Source organism: Pseudorca crassidens, chromosome 2, assembly GCF_039906515.1.
Source record: "Pseudorca crassidens isolate mPseCra1 chromosome 2, mPseCra1.hap1, whole genome shotgun sequence".
Taxonomy (NCBI): Eukaryota; Metazoa; Chordata; class Mammalia; order Artiodactyla; family Delphinidae; genus Pseudorca; species Pseudorca crassidens.
Genome location: NC_090297.1, coordinates 134,922,903 through 134,944,588, shown reverse-complemented (window position 1 = coordinate 134,944,588; position 21,686 = coordinate 134,922,903). Strand labels below are relative to the sequence as shown.

General features: G+C 37.9%; 1 protein-coding gene across 4 annotated transcripts in view; it reads right to left on the bottom strand.

The window, feature by feature from the left end:
• CEP350 (centrosomal protein 350) overlaps positions 1-21,686 on the bottom strand; it is a 139,920-nt gene that overhangs the window by 3,957 nt on the left and 114,277 nt on the right. For all 4 annotated transcript variants that reach the window (XM_067728801.1, XM_067728803.1, XM_067728802.1 and 1 more), the window contains 4 exons: positions 19,147-21,149; positions 17,891-18,298; positions 17,646-17,792; positions 7,595-7,717 (listed from right to left, as the gene is read on the bottom strand). In XM_067728801.1, coding sequence (XP_067584902.1) covers positions 7,595-7,717; positions 17,646-17,792; positions 17,891-18,298; positions 19,147-21,149 — 2,681 coding nt within the window. The remainder of the gene's footprint in view (positions 1-7,594; positions 7,718-17,645; positions 17,793-17,890; positions 18,299-19,146; positions 21,150-21,686) is intronic.

Here is a 21,686-nt window from a genome sequence, read left to right as displayed (position 1 = left end):
TTGCAACCCCACGCGTCATACTACAACCCAAGGAAATAACTCAGAGAAAAAAAGGTAATTTATATGATGACATCAATAGCTCTTTTAAAGCTGCAAAAAGTTTGAAAAAACTCAACTGTCAAATAAAAACTGGCTTCAAATCTGTCAACCTTGACAATATTCCAGTATTTTTATAGATATTAAGGATTACAAGAATGTTGTCTCCGTCGACATAGGAGAATACGTAGAAGAATGCAAATTTTCAGATGTATGGATTTACAATTATAAAATGCATATATCCAAGACAATATTAGGTGTGATTCTGGAGTATGTAAATAAATGAGTAAAATTTCATATTCATTGGAGTTTTTTTTGGCCACGCCGTGTGGCTTGTGGGATCTTAGTTCCCTGGCCAGGGACTGAACCCAGGCCCAGGCCTCAGTAGTGAAAGCGCCAAGTGCTAACCACTGGACCGTGAGGGAATTCCACCCCCCCCCCCATTTTTTTTTGGTATTGGAGTATTCTTTAAATGTACTATTGCTTAAGTTTATTTTAAAAGTCACTGTTGTATTATATTTTATATAAAATGCTCTTTTTGCATTTTCGGATTTGGGGATTCCTAAGGTAAACCAAAGGAATCAAATTAGAATGAACTGCCCAAGACGTTTTGCTTGTTTACAATAAATTTTTAAAAACTACTTATAAGAGAAACATGTTAGACTTATTGTATGTAATGATATTGTGAGTGAGATGGAGGCCAGGTGGAGAGAGTAGATTGTAAACCCTGTTTTAGTCACAAATTCAGCAAAGTTAACTGCGGTGTCGAGGGTCTCTAACCAAAAGTCTAACTTGCCAAAAGCCATGTGACAACAAGCTCCTAACTTGCACTTATCACAATTTCCTCTTGAAAAAGGCAGCGGAAGTGAAGAGGGGAACCTGTGCGCTGATTCCTGGCACGAGGAAACGAGAAGACTCTTGGATGAGAGGCCACACCATTCTGGAGTGTGGGAGAGCAGCGCTGCCAGACATGCACCCTTGGCTGGGGTTGACGGGTATGTGGCAAGGCGGCTGCCGCATTCTTTCTCCTTGGTGAGGCTGCTTGAAGCCTATGTAAAATATCCCTTTCTTTGTTCCCTAACGCATGCTCCCTGGACAGAAATACCACCAAAAAGGGTGATATGGTCAAATAAGTTTTAGAAATCTCCCTCTGGGAGTTTCGCAATGTATATCAGTCTATTCTAAACAGAAGTCCACCAGTAGAGGAACTTGATTAATTCAGAGCTTCCTGTATGTATCTGGTCAAAGAATCAAATTGTGTGGCTATATAAGAAATATTATTAAGATACAAAGGAACAGGTGTTCTTCTCTTATGAAGGATGCTATAAGCAACAGCCTAATGCAACACTTCTCAACCTGGTGCTGAGGGAGAATCACGTTCTGGAAAAGCTAATAAGTGTGTCCCCTATAAAAGATCTCTTATCTCCCATGAATTTGTTTATCTGTTCAAACAAAGTTGCACACCTTTCCTTTTTCTAAGTTCTCTCAGCCTTTATTATTAAATTTGTTCCTTGAACAATTTCCTATACGATAATAAAATTTAGGAAACACTGTCCTAATGTAATCATTTTTGCCCTTACAGCAGGAACATATGCTCAGGACATTATCCATTATATCTCTCAGTGAAGCCGTGATGAGTCCCCACTGTGCCTCGTCAGTATAGCAAAAGTTTTGCTCCTCTGTAAGAACAGGAATTATTTCCCTCCCAGCCAGTAAGAACATCGTGTTTCCCTTTTTCCTCTAGCCATCAGAAAGCACAAAGCCCAGTTTGCAACCTCAACTGTGGCAACTGAGAGATCTCACAACCTGCAAATATGCCTCCATTTTCTTCTGGTTTGGGGAATCTATTCTATTCAACCACACACTTCCCTTGCTGCTGCTCCTTAATGTGTATGTGTGTATGTACGTAAATTAATATGTATTATATATAAATAATTAAATTAAAAAGTCAGTCTAACTTTTTTTTTTTTGGACAGGGTATTAGGCTGGTAGAAAAGAGAAAAGTGGTAAATAGAATGTGGCCAAATTTCAGCAAGCATATGTCCTTTCACCATATCCCTGTGAACAAGACAGTGAAATAGAGACAGGTCAGTTAGGTGGATGTGCACTTTTTTGGATTGAAGGACAAGACAACTATCAACCTGGAAGGAAGCTTCTGCCTGGAAGACTCAAGAGCTTTTTCCTCTGTGCTCCCAATCCATTTTGTTCATATTCCATTGTAGTAATTATCCTACAGAATTTTGTATTCTGTGCATCTGTTCTCCTGCTAGGCTGTGGGATTTCTTTTTATTTATAATTTCCCAGTGGCCAGGCCAGTGCAAATAGAAGGTGTTAAATAAATATCTGGCATATCATTTTTTAGTGAGTGTTTTATGGCTGTCTTTGGCTCTGCTGAGTTCATCATTTTTAGCAATGACCTAGATGAAGGCAGGTACCTCAGTTTTAGAGTTGATGTGAAAGTTGGGAAACACAATAGCTATGTTAAAAGAAAGAACCTAAAAATGTGTTGATAAGCTTGGAATGATAGGCCAAATTTAACAAAATGAAGGAATAAAATAAGGTCCTGTACTTGGATCAAAAAAATAACTACAAAAGCACAGGTTGAGATTTGGGTCTTAGAATTTTTCTAAGCTTTTGTGAGCCCCATGAGAATGGTATAGCTAAAAATAAAACGAACATGATTATAAACTGCATTCATCAAAGGATAGTATCTAGAAAAAAGAAGGAGGTTATGTGACTGTACTAATTAAGCAATAACACAAAATATTACAGGCATACCTCGGAGATATTGTGGGTTCACTTCCAGACCAGTGCAATAAAGTGAATATCGCAATAAAGCTAGTCACACAAATTTTTTGGTTTCTCAGTGCATGTGAAAGTTATGTTTACATAGTACTGTAGCCTATTAAGTGTGCAACAGCATTATGTGTAAAAATCAATGTACATACCTTAATTAAAAAATACTTTATTGTTAAAAAATCTAACCATTATCTGACAATGTAGGATTGCTACAAACCTTCAATTTGTTAAAACAAACAAACAAACAAAAAAACCCTGCAGTAGCTAGGAAGCACAATAAAGCAAAGTGCAATAAAATGAGGTATGCCTGTATATGGTCAATTCTGAGCAGTGTATTTAAGGAGGGACACTGACAAAGAGCTAAAGCTGATGAGGTTGAAAGGGGCTCAAAAAAACGCTATCAGACAACAGGAGAGAATATCAATGTTTAATAGGGAGAAAAAGACTGAGAAACATTACAGCCGCTTCAAAGGCATGTAGGAAGAATTAAAATTGTTATGTAAAGCCTTAAAGCTGTAAAAGCAAATTATAATTCATTACGTGGAAATCAATTTAGGCTTAATATGAGAAAGAACTTATCAACAGTAAGTAAAAACTCAGGAGCTGTTGAGTACCTTATCAGATCTTAATCTGTAAAGGAGATTTAATCATTAGCTAGGTAGTTTCACTACAGGATTTGTCATTGTAAATGCAATTCTACCTACAGTAGGGAGATTTCCCAGGGCTACTGTATATAAAGGATATACAAAAGTTGGTCTAATTACTTTTACTCATTCCACATCATATATACTTTGAGAATACATCGCTAAAAATAGCCCATATTCTTAGCCAACTTAAGATGTAAATTAATCAATATCTTTGTGAAGTGGTAAGGGGATAGTAAAGGAGAACTAGAGCCAAAAGATTTCTCTTCTTTTTTGGCCAACAGAGGCCTTTAACATCTAAAAAATACATTCTTTGTATTTTACTCACCTCACATAATGCCTAAAGACACACAGACTGATTAAGGACTTTCCTAGTCCAAGCAACAACAGCTAAATTATACATTTCTTAATCTGGAAAAAGCAACTATTATGAAATATTAAATATAATAGGTTATCATGTTAGAATTGTTTTAGAAGGGCAACTGATATTCAGTTTGAGGCCAACCCCTCCACTTGCATGGATTCCATATGTGTCTATTCAGGAACACTGCTCCAGCAGTTCTCCTTTCTCCTCTGCATCATCACAATTTTTTCCTATCGGCATATCTCTTTCAAGCTAAAAGAGCCCTTCTCTTGTTACCATTTCCCTCCATTTTTCTCTTCACAAAAAAACTCGTTTGAAGTGTCCAATTTTGCTCTCCTTAATTTGTCTTTCATTCTCTCTTGAAACCTACTCAAATCAAGCTTTTACTTTATCCATGCCACAAAAACTACCTGCATTGATGTTAAGATCAACAAAGACCTCCACATTGCCAAATCCAATGGTAAATTCTCAGTCGTTATTTTACTTGACCAATGAGCAGCACTTGACACAGGTGATTCATTCTTCCCCCTTGAAACACTTTCACCTGGCTTCCAGGACCTCACACCCTCCTGGTTCTACCCATCGGCTGCTCCTTAGTCTCTGTTGGTTCCTCCTCACCTTCTTAACTCTCGAAACATTGGAATTTGTCAAGAAGCAGTCCTTGGACCTCCTCTCTCTTGGTCTACACTCTCTTTCTTGGCTTTGACTACCATCTATATGTCACCACTCCCGAATTCACATCTCCAGCCTACGTCTCTTGCCTGAGCTCCAGGCTCATATCTAATAGCCTACTCAGTATCTCCATTTGGATGTTTATTAGACATTTCAAATTTAATACATTCAAAACAGAACTCCTGATGTTCCTTCCAAACCTGCTTCTCTCAGTCTTCCTCAAATCAGCCAAAGGCAATTCCCTTCCTTAGCGACTCACACCAACCCAATGGAGTTATTCTTAATACCTCTCCTTCTCTTATATTCCACATTCGATTTATCAGCAGTTCTGTTGTTCTATTTTGAAAACTGTTCTCACCATCTCCAATACCACCAAACTGGTCTTAGCCACTATTATCACTTGCCTGGATTATGACAATATACTCCTGGCCTCCTTACTCCCACCTTTGCTTCAGTCTATCCTCAACACAGCAGCCAGAGGGGTCCTGTTAAAATGTAAGTCAAATCACCCCAGTATTCCCTTATTCCCTCTCTCTGTATTTATTTTTCTTACTTATCTGTCTCCTTAACTAGAGCAAAAGCTCCTTGAGTTTTGTCTGCTTTGTTACATAATTCTACAATGGACTGCTATATTTCCACAAAAAATAAAATGGAATAAATTTATTTAAAAATGATATAAAGGGCTTCCCTGGTGGCGTGGTGGTTGGGAGTCCGCCTGCCGATGCAGGGGACACAGGTTCGTGCCCCGGTCTGGGAGGACCCCACATGCCGTGGAGCAGCTAGGCCCGTGTGCCATGGCCGCTGAGCCTGGGCGTCCGGAGCCTGTGCTCCGCGGCGGGAGAGGCCACAGCAGTGAGAGGCCCGCGTACCGCAAAAAAAATAAATAAATAAAAATGATATAAAATAAAGGAACATTTAAAAATAAGGAAAAACATCCACGTTTAATTAAGCAAAAACAATCAGAATACAAAAGAGACTATGATCCCAAATGTTTAAAAAAAATTCTCAGTATAAAAAGAAACTCTAAGTCTATATATCAAAATAATTAAGAGTTATCTAGGTGATAAGGTTGTCATGATTATTTTCTTTTGACTGATCAGTATTTTAAATTTTCTAAAATGAGCATGATTATTTTATAATAAATATGATTTTTAAAACGTATTTGAAATTTCTATTTTTGAGACCCTTTTCTTTTGTACTAGTGGCAAAATTTTTGTTTTATGTGTCATGAAAATTGTTGTTTTAAATCTCAATCTCTCTAAAATGTACAAGCATTAGAATATCCAAATGCCAGAGGTGGCTAAATCTAATAGTAGGGAGGGTGACCAGTTTATTTAGCATTTCTTGTTAATAATTAACTCAAGTTGCTAACAGTATCATTTCACTAAACATTAAGAAGAGTGAACTCATGAAAAAAGTTACATAGGCCCAGGTATTTCAACTCACTCTCCAGCCACACTGACATTTCAGTTCCATGCTCCTTCCCATTTCAGGACTTCGCACGTGTAGTCTCCTCTCCCTGAATTGCTCTTCTCTCTATCACGGAACTCAGTGAATGCTTATTCATCTTTAAGATCTCAGCTCAGCTGTCACTTCCTCAGGGAAGCCTTTCCTGACCATCCTCATCAGACCAGTTTCCTCCATATGCTTTTACAACAGCTCCCTATTCTTCTATTTTTATCATTTAATTTACAATTACACACTTGTATAAATTATATATTAATGGCTAGCTTCTGCCAGCAAACTGTAAATCCATGAAGGCAGGGTCTATGTCTATTTTGCTTACTATTGTAACATCACTCCTAATTAGCACAATTCTTGACTAAATGCATGCACAGAGATGATTTATAGGGAATATGATCAATTCAACTGATAGTAGGGTAAATGAATGTCTCTTGATGTGCTTTTTTCTTTAATTCCTTAAAAAGTGGAAGAAGTAACATCTTGGTAATTAATAATAACTCAAACTGTAAGCTATTGTAGAAATATGAGAGCAAGTTCACCTTGAGAGGCCAAGATCTATGGAGAACTAATTGGTTAAAGTCCTGGCTCTTATTTGATGGGCAAGTTACTTAGTATCTTTGAATCTAAACTTCCTCATTTGTAAAACAGAGTAACATTAGTCCATCCTACCTCATACAACTATTGTGAGGATCAAGTAAGACATGAGAAAGAATGTTTAACAAATGTTTATCTAGTGAAGTTATTACTCAGTAAATGAAGCACTAGAAAGGTACATACTTGGGGAAAACTGATAAATTTAAGCATTACAGTTTTTTTTCATGATATGAATATAAATATAGACAAGATATAAATAAAGTCCAGAGAGAAAATATCTGGAAATAAACCTGAATCAATTAACATCTGAATTTCCTAAGGTCTGCTACTACTTAACATCTTAACATTCTTTTAGGGAAGAAAGAATAAAAGACCTTTTTTCCCCCTTCTTTTTTTCTTTTTTTTGGTGTTGTTGTTTGATAGGCATTTTTCTAATGCTAGAAAATATATTGCAAAATGGAATAAATCCTATTCAGCTGAAGTTCTGAAGGATAATAATAATGATGATGAAATAACAGCTAATATTTATTGAGTTACGTGCAGGGCACTGTTCTATACACATATATAAATACTAAATTAATTCTCTTAATAATTTTATCAGGTAGGTACTATTATATCATCTTTATTTTGCAGATAGGAAAATGCGGCACAAAGAGGTTAATCTGTCCAAGATTACACACCAAGTAAAGTGCCAGAACAGGGATCTAAACTCAGGGAGTCTGGCCCTAGTCTACACTGGTCTCTTCAATTCAGAACCTTAAGTTTGCTTCCACTCAACTTTTTATTTCTCAAGTTCTCCACACCCACAAAAATACTGTTAAGTTAAATATTAATCTACTGAATTCAAAAGAAAGCAATTTCCAAAACTGAGGGGCAGAAAGAAATGCAGCACACGAGGGCTTTAAGAATTTACTGTCATTGATTTAAGATCAATTATATTCCCTTTCCTTTTAAAATCTAACTACATTCTGATTTTGGAAAAGATGGTCAAAATAAAAATAGTTCAGTTATATACACTGACCAGGATATGATCCACTCGGTCTCTTTTCTTTCTTCCAAATTTCATCATTTTCTGCCAATCTGTTTTGTGGTTTGGCTCCTTTTTAAGACTGAACAGCTTGAGTACTTCGGTTGCTATGAAGTTCTGTGAAAATAAGTGAAATGAATGAAACACAAACAACAAAGTTCTTGAGATTTAGTGCTTATAATGCAGTAAAGAGATTTTTGTTAAGAATACAATATTTATAAAAAAATCATACAAACTTTTCCCTTACAATTCCACTTAGCAATCTGAAGAGAAAAGCATTCCCAAATGCTCAGACTTTATTCACTTCAAGAATTTTTGTTTCTACACAACATTAAAAAAAAAAAAGTAAAACCCATTGATGAATCTACGAAGAAAAATCACTTTAGAATCCCCTCTACCCAAGAACCACCATTAGCTAACTTCAAGCTGGCAAAACTACAAAACAAAGTATAAAATAAATCCCTGAACCTGAAACATGAGTAAAGTACAAGGCTTTGGCTGGGATAGCTTATTTTGAAGCACCAAGATTCGAATACGTTATATTAAAAAATTATTAATCAACACTTCAGTATGAGAAGCATGGTAATTTCACTGCTAACAATATTTGAACTATCACCCTTAAAAAAAACTTTACAAAATGCTATAGCAATATTAAAATTGGAAGGCAGCATCATTGTGTGTTATAATGATGTATGCATTCTGATGAATGCTGGTATATATTATGTACCTTGTCTTATTTCAACGTATTTGTTCTTTGTTATTAATAAAATAATGGGTTTTTATGGTTCTTCTATTAAAAAATGTCTTAATAGGGAAAAAAACACATTTATGAATCAGAATCATTTGAGAAGATTCTCAAACTACCAATGTCCTCCAAACCACACCACTCCCCACCTACACACACACACACACACACACACACTCTCACGCATTCAAGGATGTATCAACTGCTGAGGGCTGAAAGGAATGAAGTGCACCAGTGTTTTGAAAAAGCTCCTCAGGTGGTTCTGATGCTCCATTCCTCAAAGTTGAAAATCATTTTAAAAGTTGTTTTTTTTAAATCTATCAAGTCAATCTTTGAAAACTTTTTTTTTTCTGCTTACTTTAATCTAAGCAAGGGTCAGCAAACTTTTTCTGTGAAGGACCAGACTGTAAATATTTCAGGTTTTGTGGGCCATATGGTCTCTATTGCAACTACTCAACTCTGCTGGTGTAGCAGGAAAGCAGCCATGGACAATATATAAGTAACTAGGTGTGGCTACGGTCCAATACAACTTTATTTTTAAAAACATGTGGTGGGCTGGATTTGGCCTGTGGCCTCTAGTTTGCCTACCCTCGATATAAGCATACATTATATCTCATAAATGTCTGCTGGTATTCTGTCAGTACAAAATATTTCTAAAAGCTTTCTATAGTTAATACTGTATTATATATTTCAAAGGTGCTAACAGAGGAGATCTTAAAAGCTCCCACCACAAGAAAAAAAAACAACTGTAACTATCGTATGTGTGGTGATGCATGTTAACCAGACTTACTGTGGTGCTCTATTCACAAAACATACAAAGATGGAATCCTGAAACTAACATGTTACGTGTCAATTATATCTCAAGAAAAAAAAAGACTAAATTGCTTAGACAATGCCTCCCCTCACATTATATACCAGAAAAAATGTATATGTTCCTTTAATGTATTTTGATAGTCCACATATACTACTGGATGATGTAAGAAAATACACGAGTAAGATAAGTAATTGGAGGTATACTCTCCAGGGGAAAAAAAAGCTTCTTATGATCAAGTAAGTTTGAGAATCATAACTCTAGAATCTTGCTACTCAAAATGATCCTAGGACCAGAAACATCAGCAACACCTGGAAGCTTGATAGAAATGCATAATTTTCAGTCCTACTCCAGATCTACACAGTAAGGAATCTGCATTTTACCAAAATCCCCAGATGACTCAGATGCACATTGAAGTTTGAGAGGCACTGCAATGAAAATACTACCTTTGCTATATTTTAAAAATAGGTTAACAGGCAGAGAGATTTCCACCAATGTGATTCTTTTTTCTCATTTTTTTTTTTTTTTTTGAGGTACGCGGGCCTCTCACCGCTAAGGCCTCTCCCGTCGCGGAGCACAGGCTCCGGACGCGCAGGCTCAGCGGCCATGGCTCACGGGCCCAGCTGCTCCGCGGCAGGTGGGATCTTCCCGGACCAGTGCACAAACCCGTGTCCCCTGTATCGGCAGGTGAACTCTGAACCACTGCGCCACCAGGGAAGCCCTTTTTTTACATCTTTATTGGAGTATAATTGCTTTACAATGGTGTGTTAGTTTCTGCTTTATAACAAAATGAATCAGTTATACATATACATATGTTACCATATCTCTTCCCTCTTGCGTCTCCCTCCCTCCCACCCCTCTAGGTGGTCACGAAGCACCGAGCTTGTGCTATGCGGCTGCTTCCCACTAGCTATCTAATTTACGTTTGGTAGTGTATATATGTTCATGCCACCCTCTTTGGTATATATACATATATATACACTACGTTTGGTAGTGTATATATGTCCATGCCACTCTCTCGCTTTGTCACAGCTTACCCTTCCCCCTTCCCATATCCTCAAGTCCATTCTCTAGTAGGTCTGTGTCTTTATTCCCATCTTACCCCTAGGTTCTTCATGACATTTTTTTTCCCTTAAATTCCATATATATGTGTTAGCAAACAGTATTTCTCTTTCTCTTTCTAACTTACTTCACTCTGTATGACAGGCTCTAGGTCCATCCACCTCATTACAAATAGCTCAACTTCATTTCTTTTTATGGCTGCGTAATATTCCATTGTATATATGTGCCACATCATCTTTATCCATTCATCCGATGATGGACACTTAGGTTGTTTCCGTCTCCTGGCTATTGTAAATAGAGCTGCAATGAACATTTTGATACATGACTCTTCTTGAATTCTGGTTTTCTCAGGGTATATGCCCAGTAATGGGATTGCTGGGTCATATGGTAGTTCTATTTGTAGTTTTTTAAGGAACCTCCATACTGTTCTCCATAGTGGCTGTACCAATTCACATTCCCACCAGCAGTGCAAGAGTGTTCCCTTTTCTCCACACCCTCTCCAGCATTTATTGTTCCTAGATTTTTTGATGATGGCCATTCTGACTGGTGTAAGATAATACTTCATTGTAGTTTTGATTTGCATTTCTCTAATGACTAATGATGTTGAGCATTCTTTCATGTGTTTGTTGGCAGTCTGTATATCTTCTTTGGAGAAATGTCTATTTAGGTCTTCTGCCCATTTTGGGATTGGGTTGTTTGATTTTTGTTATTGACTGAATGAGCTGCTTGTAAATTTTGGAGATTAATCCTTTGTCAGTTGCTTCATTTGCAAATATTTTCTCCCATTCTGAGGGTTGTCTTTTGGTCTTGTTCATGGTTTCCTTTGCTGTGCAAAAGCTTTGAAGTTTCATTAGGTCCCATTTGTTTATTTTTGTTTTTATTTCCATTTCTCTAGGAGGTGGGTCAAAAAGGATCTTGCTGTGATTTATGTCATAGAGTGTTCTGCCTATGTTTTCCTCTAAGAGTTTGATAGTTTCCGGCCTTTCATTTAGGTCTTTAATCATTTTGAGCTTATTTTTGTGTATGGTGTTAGGGAGTGATCTAATCTCGTACTTTTACATGTACCTGTCCAGTTTTCCCAGTACCACTTATTGAAGAGGCTGTCCTTGTTCCACTGTATATTCCTGCCTCCTTTATCAAAGATAAGGTGACCATAGGTGCGTGGGTTTATCTCTGGGCTTTCTATCCTGTTCCATTGATCTATATTTCTGTTTTTCTGCCAGTACCATACTGTCTTGATTACTGTAGCTTTGTTGTATAGTCTGAAGTCAGGGAGGCTGATTCCTCTAGCTCTGTTTTTCAGTCTCAAGATTGTTTTGACTATTCGGGGCCTTTTGTGTTTCCATACAAATTGTGAAATTTTTTGTTCTACTTCTGTGAAAAATGCCAGTGGTAGTTTGATAGGGATTACACTGAATCTGTAGATTGCTTTGGGTAGTAGAGTCATTTTCACAGTGTAGATTCTTCCAATCCAAGGACATGGTATATCTCTCCATCTATTTGTATCATCCTTAATTTCTTTCATCAGTGTCTTATAATTTTCTGCATACAGGTCTTTTGTCTCCTTAGGTAGGTTTATTACGAGATATTTTATTCTTTTTGTTGCAATGGTAAATGGGAGTGTTTTCTTGATTTCACTTTCAGATTTCTCATCATTAGTGTATAGAAATGCCAGAGATTTCTGTGCATTAATTTTGTATCTGCTACTTTACCAAATTCATTGATTAGCTCTAGTAGGTTTCTGGTAGCATCTTTAGGATTCTCTATGTATAGCATCATGTCATCTGCAAACAGTGACAGCTTCACTTCTTCTTTTCCGATTTGGATTCCTTTTATTTCCTTTTCTTCTCTGATTGCTGTGGCTAAAACTTCCGAAACTATGTTGAATAAGAGTGGTGAGAGTGGGCAACCTTGTCTTGCTCCTGATCTTAGTGGAAATGCTTTCAGTTTTTCACCATTGAGGACGATGTTGGCTGTGGGTTTGTCATATATGGCCTTTATTATGTTGAGGAAAGTTCCCTCTATGCCTACTTTCTGGAGGGTTTTTATCATAAATGGGTGTTGAATTTTGTCAAAAGCTTTCTCTGCATCTATTGAGATGACCATATGGTTTTTCTCCTTCAATTTGTTAATATGGTGTATCACACTGATTGATTTGCATATATTGAAGAATCCTTGCATTCCTGGAATAAACCCCACTTGATCATGGTGTATGATCCTTTTAATGTGCTGCTGGATTCTGTTTGCTAGTATTCTGTAGAGGATTTTTGCATCTATGTTCATCAGTGATATTGGCCTGTAGTTTTCTTTCTTTGTGACATCCTTATCTGGTTTTGGTATCAAGGTGATGGTGGCCTCGTAGAATGAGTTTGGGAATGTTCCTCCCTCTGCTATATTTTGGAAGAGTTTGAGAAGGATAGGTGATAGCTCTTCTCTAAATGTTTGATAGAATTCGCCTGTGAAGCCATCTGGTCCTGGGCTTTTGTTTGTTGGAAGATTTTTAATCACAGTTTCAATTTCAGTGCTTGTGATTGGTCTATTCATATTTTCTATTTCTTCCTGATTCAGCCTTGGCACGTTGTGCATTTCTAACAATTTGTCCATTTCTTCCAGGTTGTCCATTTTATTGGCATAGAGTTGCTTGTAGTAATCCCTCATGATCTTTTGTATTTCTGCAGTGTCAGCTGTTACTTCTCCTTTTTCATTTCTAATTCTATTGAGTCTTCTCCCTTTTCTTGATGAGTCTGGCTAATGGTTTATCAATTTTGTTTATCTTCTCAAAGAACCAGCTTTTAGTTTTATTGATCTTTGCTATCGTTTCCTTCATTTCTTTTTCATTTATTTCTGATCTGACCTTTATGATTTCTTTCCTTCTGCTAACTTTGGGGGTTTTTTGTTCTTTTTTCTCTAATTGCTTTGGGTGTAAGGTTAGGTTGTTTATTTGAGAGGTTTCTTGTTTCTTGAGGTAGGATTGTATTTCTATAAACTTCCCTCTTAGAACTGCTTTTGCTACATCCCATAGGTTTTGGGTCGTCATGTATCCATTGTCATTTGTTTCTATGTATTTTTTGATTTCCTCTTTGATTTCTTCAGTGATCACTTCGTTATTAGTGTATTGCTTAGCCTCCATGTGTTTGTATTTTTTACAGGTCTTTTCCTGTAATTGGTATCTAGTCTCACAGCATTGTGGTCGGAAAAGATACTTGATACAATTTCAATTTTCTTAAATTTACCAAGGCTTGATTTGTGACCCAAGATATGATCTATCCTGGAGAATGTTCCATGAGCACTTGAGAAAAATGTGTATTCTGTTGTTTTTGGATGGAATGTCCTATAAATATCAATTAAGTCCATCTTGTTTAATGTATCATTTAAAGCTTGTGTTTCCTTATTTATTTTCATTTTGGATGATCTGTCCATTGGTGAAAGTGGGGTGTTAAAGTCCCCTACTATGAGTGTGTTACTGTCAATTTCCTCTTTTATGGCTATTAGTATTTGCCTTATGTATTGAGGTGCTCCTATGTTGGGTGCATACATATTTACAATTGTTATATCTTCTTCTTGGATCAATCCCTTGATCATTATGTAGTGTCCTTTTTGTCTCTTCTAATAGTCTTTATTTTAAAGTCTATTTTGTCTGATATGAGAATTGCTACTCCAGCTTTCGTTTGGTTTCCATTTGCATGGAATATCTTTTTCCATCCCCTTACTTTCAGTCTGTATGTGTCTCTAGGTCTGAAGTGGGTCTCTTGTAGACAGCATATATACGGGTCTTGTTTTTGTATCCATTCAGCCAATCTGTGTCTTTTGGTGGGAGCATTTAGTCCATTTATATTTAAGGTAATTATCGATATGTATGTTCCTATTCCCATTTTCTTAATTGTTTTTGATTCGTTATTGTAGGTCTTCTCCTTCTCTTGTGTTTCTTGCCTGGAGAAGTTCCTTTAGCATTTGTTGTAAAGCTGGTTTGGTGGTGCTGAACTCTCTCAGCTTTTGCTTGTCTATAAAGGTTTTAATTTCTCCATCAAATCTGAGTGAGATCCTTGCTGGGTAGAGTAATCTTGGTTACAGGTTTTTCTCCTTCATCACTTTAAGTATGTCCTGCCAGTCCCTTCTGGCTTGCAGAGTTTCTGCTGAAAGATCAGCTGTTAACCTTATGGGGATTCCCTTGTGTGTTATTTGTTGTTTTTCCCTTGCTGCTTTTAATATGTTTTCTTTGTATTTAATTTTTGACAGTTTGATTAATATGTGTCTTGGCATATTTCTCCTTGGATTTATCCTGTATGGGACTCTCTGTGCTTCCTGGACTTGATTAACTATTTCCTTTCCCATATTAGGGAAGTTTTCAACTATAATCTCTTCAAATATTTTCTCAGTCTCTTTCTTCTTCTCTTCTTCTTCTGGAACCCCTATAATTCGAATGTTGGTGCATTTAATGTTGTCCCAGAGGTCTCTGAGACTGTCCTCAGCTCTTTTCATTCTTTTTTCTTTATTCTGCTCTGCAGTAGTTATTTCCACTATTTTATCTTCCAGGTCACTTATCCATACTTCTGCCTCAGTTATTCTGCTATTGATCCCTTCTAGAGTATTTTCAATTTCATTTATTGTGTTGTACATCGTTGCTTGTTTCATCTTTAGTTCTTCTAGGTCCTTGTTAAATGTTTCTTGCATTTTGTCTATTCTATTTCCAAGATTTTGGATCATCTTTACTATCATTATTCTGAATTCTTTTTCAGGTAGACTGCCTATTTCCTCTTCATTTGTTGGGTCTGGTGGGTTTTTATCTTGCTCTTTCATCTGCTGTGTGTTTCCCTGTTTTCTCATTTTGCTTATCTTACTGTGTTTGGGGTCTCCTTTGTGCAGGGTTCATAGTTCCCGTTGTTTCTGGTGTCTGTCCCTAGTGGCTAAAGTTAGTTCAGTGGGTTGTGTAGGCTTCCTGGTGGAGGGGACTAGTGCCTGTGTTCTGGTGGATGAGGCTGGATCTTGTCTTTCTGGTGGGCAGGTCCACGTCTGGTGGTGTGTTTCGGGGTGTCTGTGGACTTATTATGATTTTAGGCAGCCTCTCTGCTAATGGGTGGGGTTGTGTTCCTGTCTTGCTAGTTGTTTGGCATAGGGTGTCCAGCACTGTGGCTTGCTGGTCGTTGAGTGAAGCTGGGTGTTGGTGTTGAGATGGAGATCTCTGGGAGATTTTCGCCGTCTGATATTACATGGAGCTGGGAGGTCTCTTGTGGACCAGTGTCCTGAAGTTGGCTCTCCCACCTCAGTGGCACAGCACTGACTCCTGGCTGCAGCACCAAGAGCCTTCATCCACACGGCTTAGAATAAAGGGGAGAAAAAGTAGAAAGAAAGAAAGAAAGAGGATAAAATAAAATAAAGTAAGGTAAAATAAAATAAGGTTATTAAAATAAAAAATAATTATTAAGAAAAAAAAGTTTTTTTAAAAAGTAAAACAAAAAAACGGACGGATAGAACCCTAGGACAAATGGTGAAAGCAAAGCTATACAGACAAAGTCTCACACAGAAGTATACACATACACACTCACAAAAAGAGGAAAAGGGGAAAAAATAAATCTTGCTCTCAAAGTCCACCTCCTCAATTTGGGATGATTCGTTGTCTGTTCAGGTATTCCACAGACGCAGGGTACATCAAGTTGATTGTGGAGATTTAATCTGCTGCTACTGAGGCTGCTGGGAGAGATTTCCCTTTCTCTTCTTTGTTCACAGAGCTCCCGGGGTTCAGCTTTGGATTTGGCCCCGCCTCTGAGTGTAGGTCACTGGAGGGTGTCTGTTCTTCGCTCAGGACGGGGTTAAAGGAGCTGCTGATTTGGGGGCTCTGGCTCACTCAGGCCGGCGGGAGGGAGGGGTACAGAGTGCTGGGCGAGCCTGTGGCATCAGAGGCCAGCGTGACGTTGCACCAGCCTGAGGCGTGCCGTGCGTCCTCCCAGGGAAGTTGTCTTTGGATCCCAGGACCCTGGCAGTGGCAGGCTGCACAGGCTCCCCGGAAGGGGGGTGTGGATAGTGACCTGTGCTCGCACACAGGCTTCTTGGTGGTGGCAGCAGCAGCCTTAGCGTCTCATGCCCGTCTCTGTGGTCTGCGCTGTTAGCCGCGGCTTGCGCCCGTCTCTGGAGCTCCTTTTTTTTTTTTTTTTTTTTTTTTTATTTTTTCTGGAGCTCCTTTAAGCAGCGCTCTTAATCCCCTCTCCTTGTGCACCAGGAAACAAAGAGGGAAGAAGAAGTCTCTTGCGTCTTCGGCAGGTCCAGACTTTTCCCCGGACTCCCTCCCAGCTAGCCGTGGTGCACTAGCCCCTTCAGGCTGTGTTCACGCCGCCAGTCCTCTCCCTGCGCTCCGACCGAAGCCCGAGCCTCAGCTCCCAGCCCCGCCTGCCCCTGCTTGAGCTGACAAGCCTCTCGGGCTGGTCGGCACCGATCCTCTGTGCGGGAATCTCTCTGCTTTGGCCTCCGCACCCCTGTGGCTGCGCTCTCCTCCTCGGCTCCAAAGCTCCCCCCTATCCGCCACCCGCAGTCTCCGCCCGCGAAGCACTTTCCTAGTGTGTGGAAACCTTTATTCCTTCACAGCTCCCTCCCACTGGTGCAGGTCCTGTCCCTATTCTTTTTTCTCTGTTTATTCTTTTTTCTTTTGCCCTACCCAGGTATGTGGGGAGTTTCTTGCCTTTTGGAAGGTCTGAGGTCTTCTGCCAGCATTCAGTAGGTGTTCTGTAGGAGTTGTTCCACATGTAGATGTATTTCTGATGTATCTGTGGGGAGGAACGTGATCTCCACATCTTACTCTTCCGCCATCTTTCCCCCTCTCTCCACCAATGTGATTTTAAAGTTGGTTTGCTGAGAATCCTTGTAGCTTAATCTTTTCTTAATCTTTTCTTAAGGGCACTTAATCTTTTCAGGGGCTTCTCAGACAACAAGCAATACTTTTTGTATATCACATTACTCTCCCACATATTTCAAAACTACGTAACCAATCTGAAACCTCCAAAATCAAAGATGGAAAGTTAACATCTACGTGTCTAGGGTTGGCATGTTTGATATATGACATGTTTTCATGTACTTTTAGAATATTATATCTATCTCTAAGTCATTAAAAACTCACCTAAAACTCCTATGAATTGCAATAATTTATCTCCCTGAATATTTGCTGATTTTTTTTCTTAAATATTATAATATATATATATATATTTGTTCTGCAAAAAGTTGAGGATTTGGGATTCCCTCTCACCCTCATCCCTCTACTGCTCATGGACTGAACGAATCAACAAATATTTACTGAATACCTACTATGGGACAGGCCTTGAGGACAGAATGGTGAATAATATAGAAGATAATAATAATAATACTTGCTTTTACGACATTTACAGATCTGTACAAATGAAGAGCAAATCAAGAAAGGAGATACTCTACACTTTTCAGTTTACCTTGATTTCATCAAGGTTATTTGGATTTTTCACTCGTCGGAAATAACTAGAGTTGATTCTACATGGCTTCATCCAGACAGGCTGATTCAAGTTGGGATCCTCGGCAAATATTTCTTCAAAAATCTCTTTTGTTAAATCAAAAACCGCCTTGATAGAGAAAAATAAACAAATTAAAATGGCTAAGAATCCATTTCAGACAACAGAGAGAAGTTTAAAAATTAGAATTATCCTTCCATGTTACATACCTGTTTGTACACCCTTTTACTAGTGCTTTCTATATCTAGACCCTTACTGGCACAGCCAAGCAGTTTTGTAGGAATACTGATGCTGTGAAGATCATGACCTAATTCTTTCCAATTCCAAAGTTCTTCTGCTGCATTGTGTACAAGAATTTCTACTTCCTCCGCAGTATGTGGGACTGCCAATAATGTTTCACATGGCTTTTGTAGAGCTCCCTTAGGTTCTGCCATTAGAGGTACAATTGTTTCTTCTGCCTTATTCTTTTGTATCTTGTGAGAAGAGCTCAAACCAAAGTCTTCATCAAACCAGTCTTGATCATCTCCTAACACGCTCAGGAACTCCCGGCTAATCTCAAGTTCAGCAAGTCTCTTAGCAAGCTCTTCCTGCCCACTGGCACCGAATACCGGACTCTCCTACAGAAATGGAACCATTCAAACAGAGCACCATTTAGTAACCTCAGATCACTTAACAAGTTTGGGCTTTTTTTTTAAAGACAAAGCAAATATATTATTTGTATATTCACTATTTCTCTGTAAATAAGCAAGACAGAAACGATATGGTGGCTACTAATGAACAATTTAAGAAAAAACTATCCTGTTTCCTGTAATTCTGCTCACATAAGCCTTACAACTGATTTTAATAAAATGTTTATTGATCATTTTTTCCTTTTTTTATCATCATTATTCTGTTTCTGAAGAACTGTTTTGCTTCTGAGATATAAAATTCTCACCTTTGGTGATTATCTAGCTCAAGTTACTCAAATTCATTACTGCTGTTCAATTGTCCATGGGCAACCTAAGTAAGTTGATGGTCTGAGTATATGTCATAATGGATACATTTCAGTTTTACCAGAGTCAACATCACAACTGGTAATTTCTGCAAGGCAACTATGACTGAGTAGATATGTGAACAAATAATTTCATAGCCAAAAAAGAACTGGGTTGAGAACCAATGGAAATCTCCACGGAATAAATCTATTCAGTGAATCCAGAAAGAAATCTAATCTGTGGACAGTATACAGGGGTTTTCAACCCAGCATAAACCTGCCAGTGTTTATGACAACTCTATAGTGACCACTCATGACATAATAGAGGACAATTATACTTCAGACAGAAAAACAGCTACATGGCCTTTACAAACTACTGAAGTGATCTTTGTTTAACAAATAACACATCACCAAAAAAACCTATCAGGAGCTACAGAATTAAAATGTACTATAAAGGCAAGGTTAATTGACATTTTCTCTAGACAAAATACTTACAGGTCTAGGACACATATCTGGTGAGGAAATCTCTTCTTTCTCATCTTCCAATTCAGACCTTAAGAAGCAACCTGGAACACTTGGTGACTGTTCCTCAAGATTCTGGGATAGGCCTTGGGGTGGTACTTTCTTTTGATCATCAACAAGAAGCTCTTGATTGCTAAGCTGGATTTTCTCATTCCTAGCTTTTTTGATTTGTTGTAGTTGATTGACTGTGTCCTTCACAAAGACTTTTAGTAAACTATCTGTCAGTAAGCTGACTGTTTCTAGTTGTTCCTTTGACTTTTTTTCCTCACTTGGTGGTGACCTCAGTTGGGCTTCCAATTGGTTCTTTTCTCTTGCTAAAAGGTCCAGAAGTGGGGTAGAAAGCTTTTCTGAAACTTCTGGATATAGGTTCTCTTCCTTTTCGGTAAACTGCTGTTGCTTCCTTAATTCTTCAGAAAAGGTATTACCTAAAGCATTGTCTTCTACAGCAGTGGAAACCTTTTCCGTGGCACCAGAAACAAGGTCTTTGTTTTCCTTTGAAGAAATCAGTGAATCCACTGAATTCTGCTGGTGAATATGGGTTTCAAGTACTCCAGAAATGTCCTGTATATTGTCTGTTTCTATTTTAAGGCTTCTATCAACTGAGGCTTCTGTGTCATGCATACTAGGTTGAGATTCCTTATAAAAACACTCAATCGCATCCTTTTCTCTGTCAAACTTGGGACCCTCTGTATCTTTTTGTTCTTGATTATAGTATTGATATTGTTCATCTGAATAAGAGTCTTCATCTTCATTTATGTCTACATAGTCATCAAAGTTTTCTGAAATGTGAGATATTTTTTGAGGAGGAGCAAAAATCCCATGCTTCTCTTTGCACACAAAGTATACAATGCCATCATATGTTCCACTGTTATTTCCTTCAGGTTTATCCAACTCCACTCCAGCCCAAAATCCTTTAGCAAAACTAGTCACACCTTTGAATCGAAGAGTTCCTGGCTGAACATTGCCAATCAACACCCTATCACCGATGTGGAAATCAAGTAACTCATCTGCAAGAGAAGCTGAAGCTAAGGAAGGGGATTCAGTAAGTCTCTGTTCATGCTCTACATCACTGCGCTCCTTACTTTTCATAAGCTCAGTGGGGGACTTGAGTTCTAATAGCCTTTCAGAATGGACACTGCTATGAATAGAAAGGCTTTTCTCACTGAGGCACTCACTGATTTCATCATCACTACCAAAGCTAGTGGCTCTACTTCTAGAGATCCTTGTTGCCTGTGACTTCTCTCTGCAAGACTGAGAGTCTTTCCTGAGTGACAACAAAGATGTCACCTCAAAGTCATCTTTGTACAATTCAGCTGAAATGTCTTTCTTGAAAGAAGATACTTCAAAATCTTCAGAGTATGATATCTCTTTACATGCAAAAAGATGTTCTGACCAAGATGAGTCTCTGCCCTTTATATTCTTTTGTACGTGAGTGTCTTTTTCTGATTGGATGGTTGCACTATGACCCATATCTTGATCTGACTGTCTCTCTTCTGACTCTTTTTTATGAAGATTTTCAATGGCTAATCTAACTAAGTCTTTCTGAACACTTATAGAATCTAAAGAAAGATCTTTCCTTGAAAGAATTTCAGATGAATCTCCCTGTTCCAGGTCTAGTGTCAGGAAGACATCAGGCTTCCTAGATTGTTTAGAATAGGCATCTTCAATTGCACTCTCCTCCAATTTTGCATATTCTACTTCGTGTATTTCTGATTTTTGACTAGATTCTTTTTCAACCTTGGCATCTGACACATCAAGAATTCTATTAGAGGCAGTTAATTCTTTGAGAAGAGGTAATGAAGGGACATTTTCTAGAGAATCTCCAGAGTCTGCTCTGGTTCTCCTTGATGATCTGAGAATTGGAGAAGAAGTCTGAAAGTGCTCTTCTGTTCGACTGTCCAATTCAATCATTCTCTTTGCATATGCAGATAAAGAGCTTTCTGACACTGATCTCTCAGAACCTGCCAATGCAGCATCTTAAAGGGAAAAAAAAGATCACATCAAAATTATCTAATTCAATTTCTGGAACCAAAGTTTAAATAAAAGCTAAATATTGGTGAGAAAAAGCTCTGGTCAATAAATAGGACCTGTTTTACAGGTTACAGTATAAGGTAAGTTTTTCCTTTAAGAGAATATACTGTACCAACAATAAACAGAACATTTAAAAAATGACTGAAAATTTAAAGTTTGGTATAATTTTTTAAGTGTTGTCAACTTACAAAGTAAAGAAAAATGGATCAAAGTTTATGGAAATGTTAATCCTCAAATCATGCAAAAACAGAATTGTATGATGGATATTACATATATTCTTCGAAAACAAAAGCAATGAAGGAAGGACAAATGCAGGGACTTCAACTAACCTCTTGAATGTAAAAAAGGAAAAAAAATCAATTATTTCTGCAACTATAGCACTTTAAGAGCTAAAATTGCAAAATAAGAAAATAAGGTCTGATGAACTAACAAACCACGAATTACAAGTTTTAAATTCAAATCTCTGTTTTGTCATTGTTACT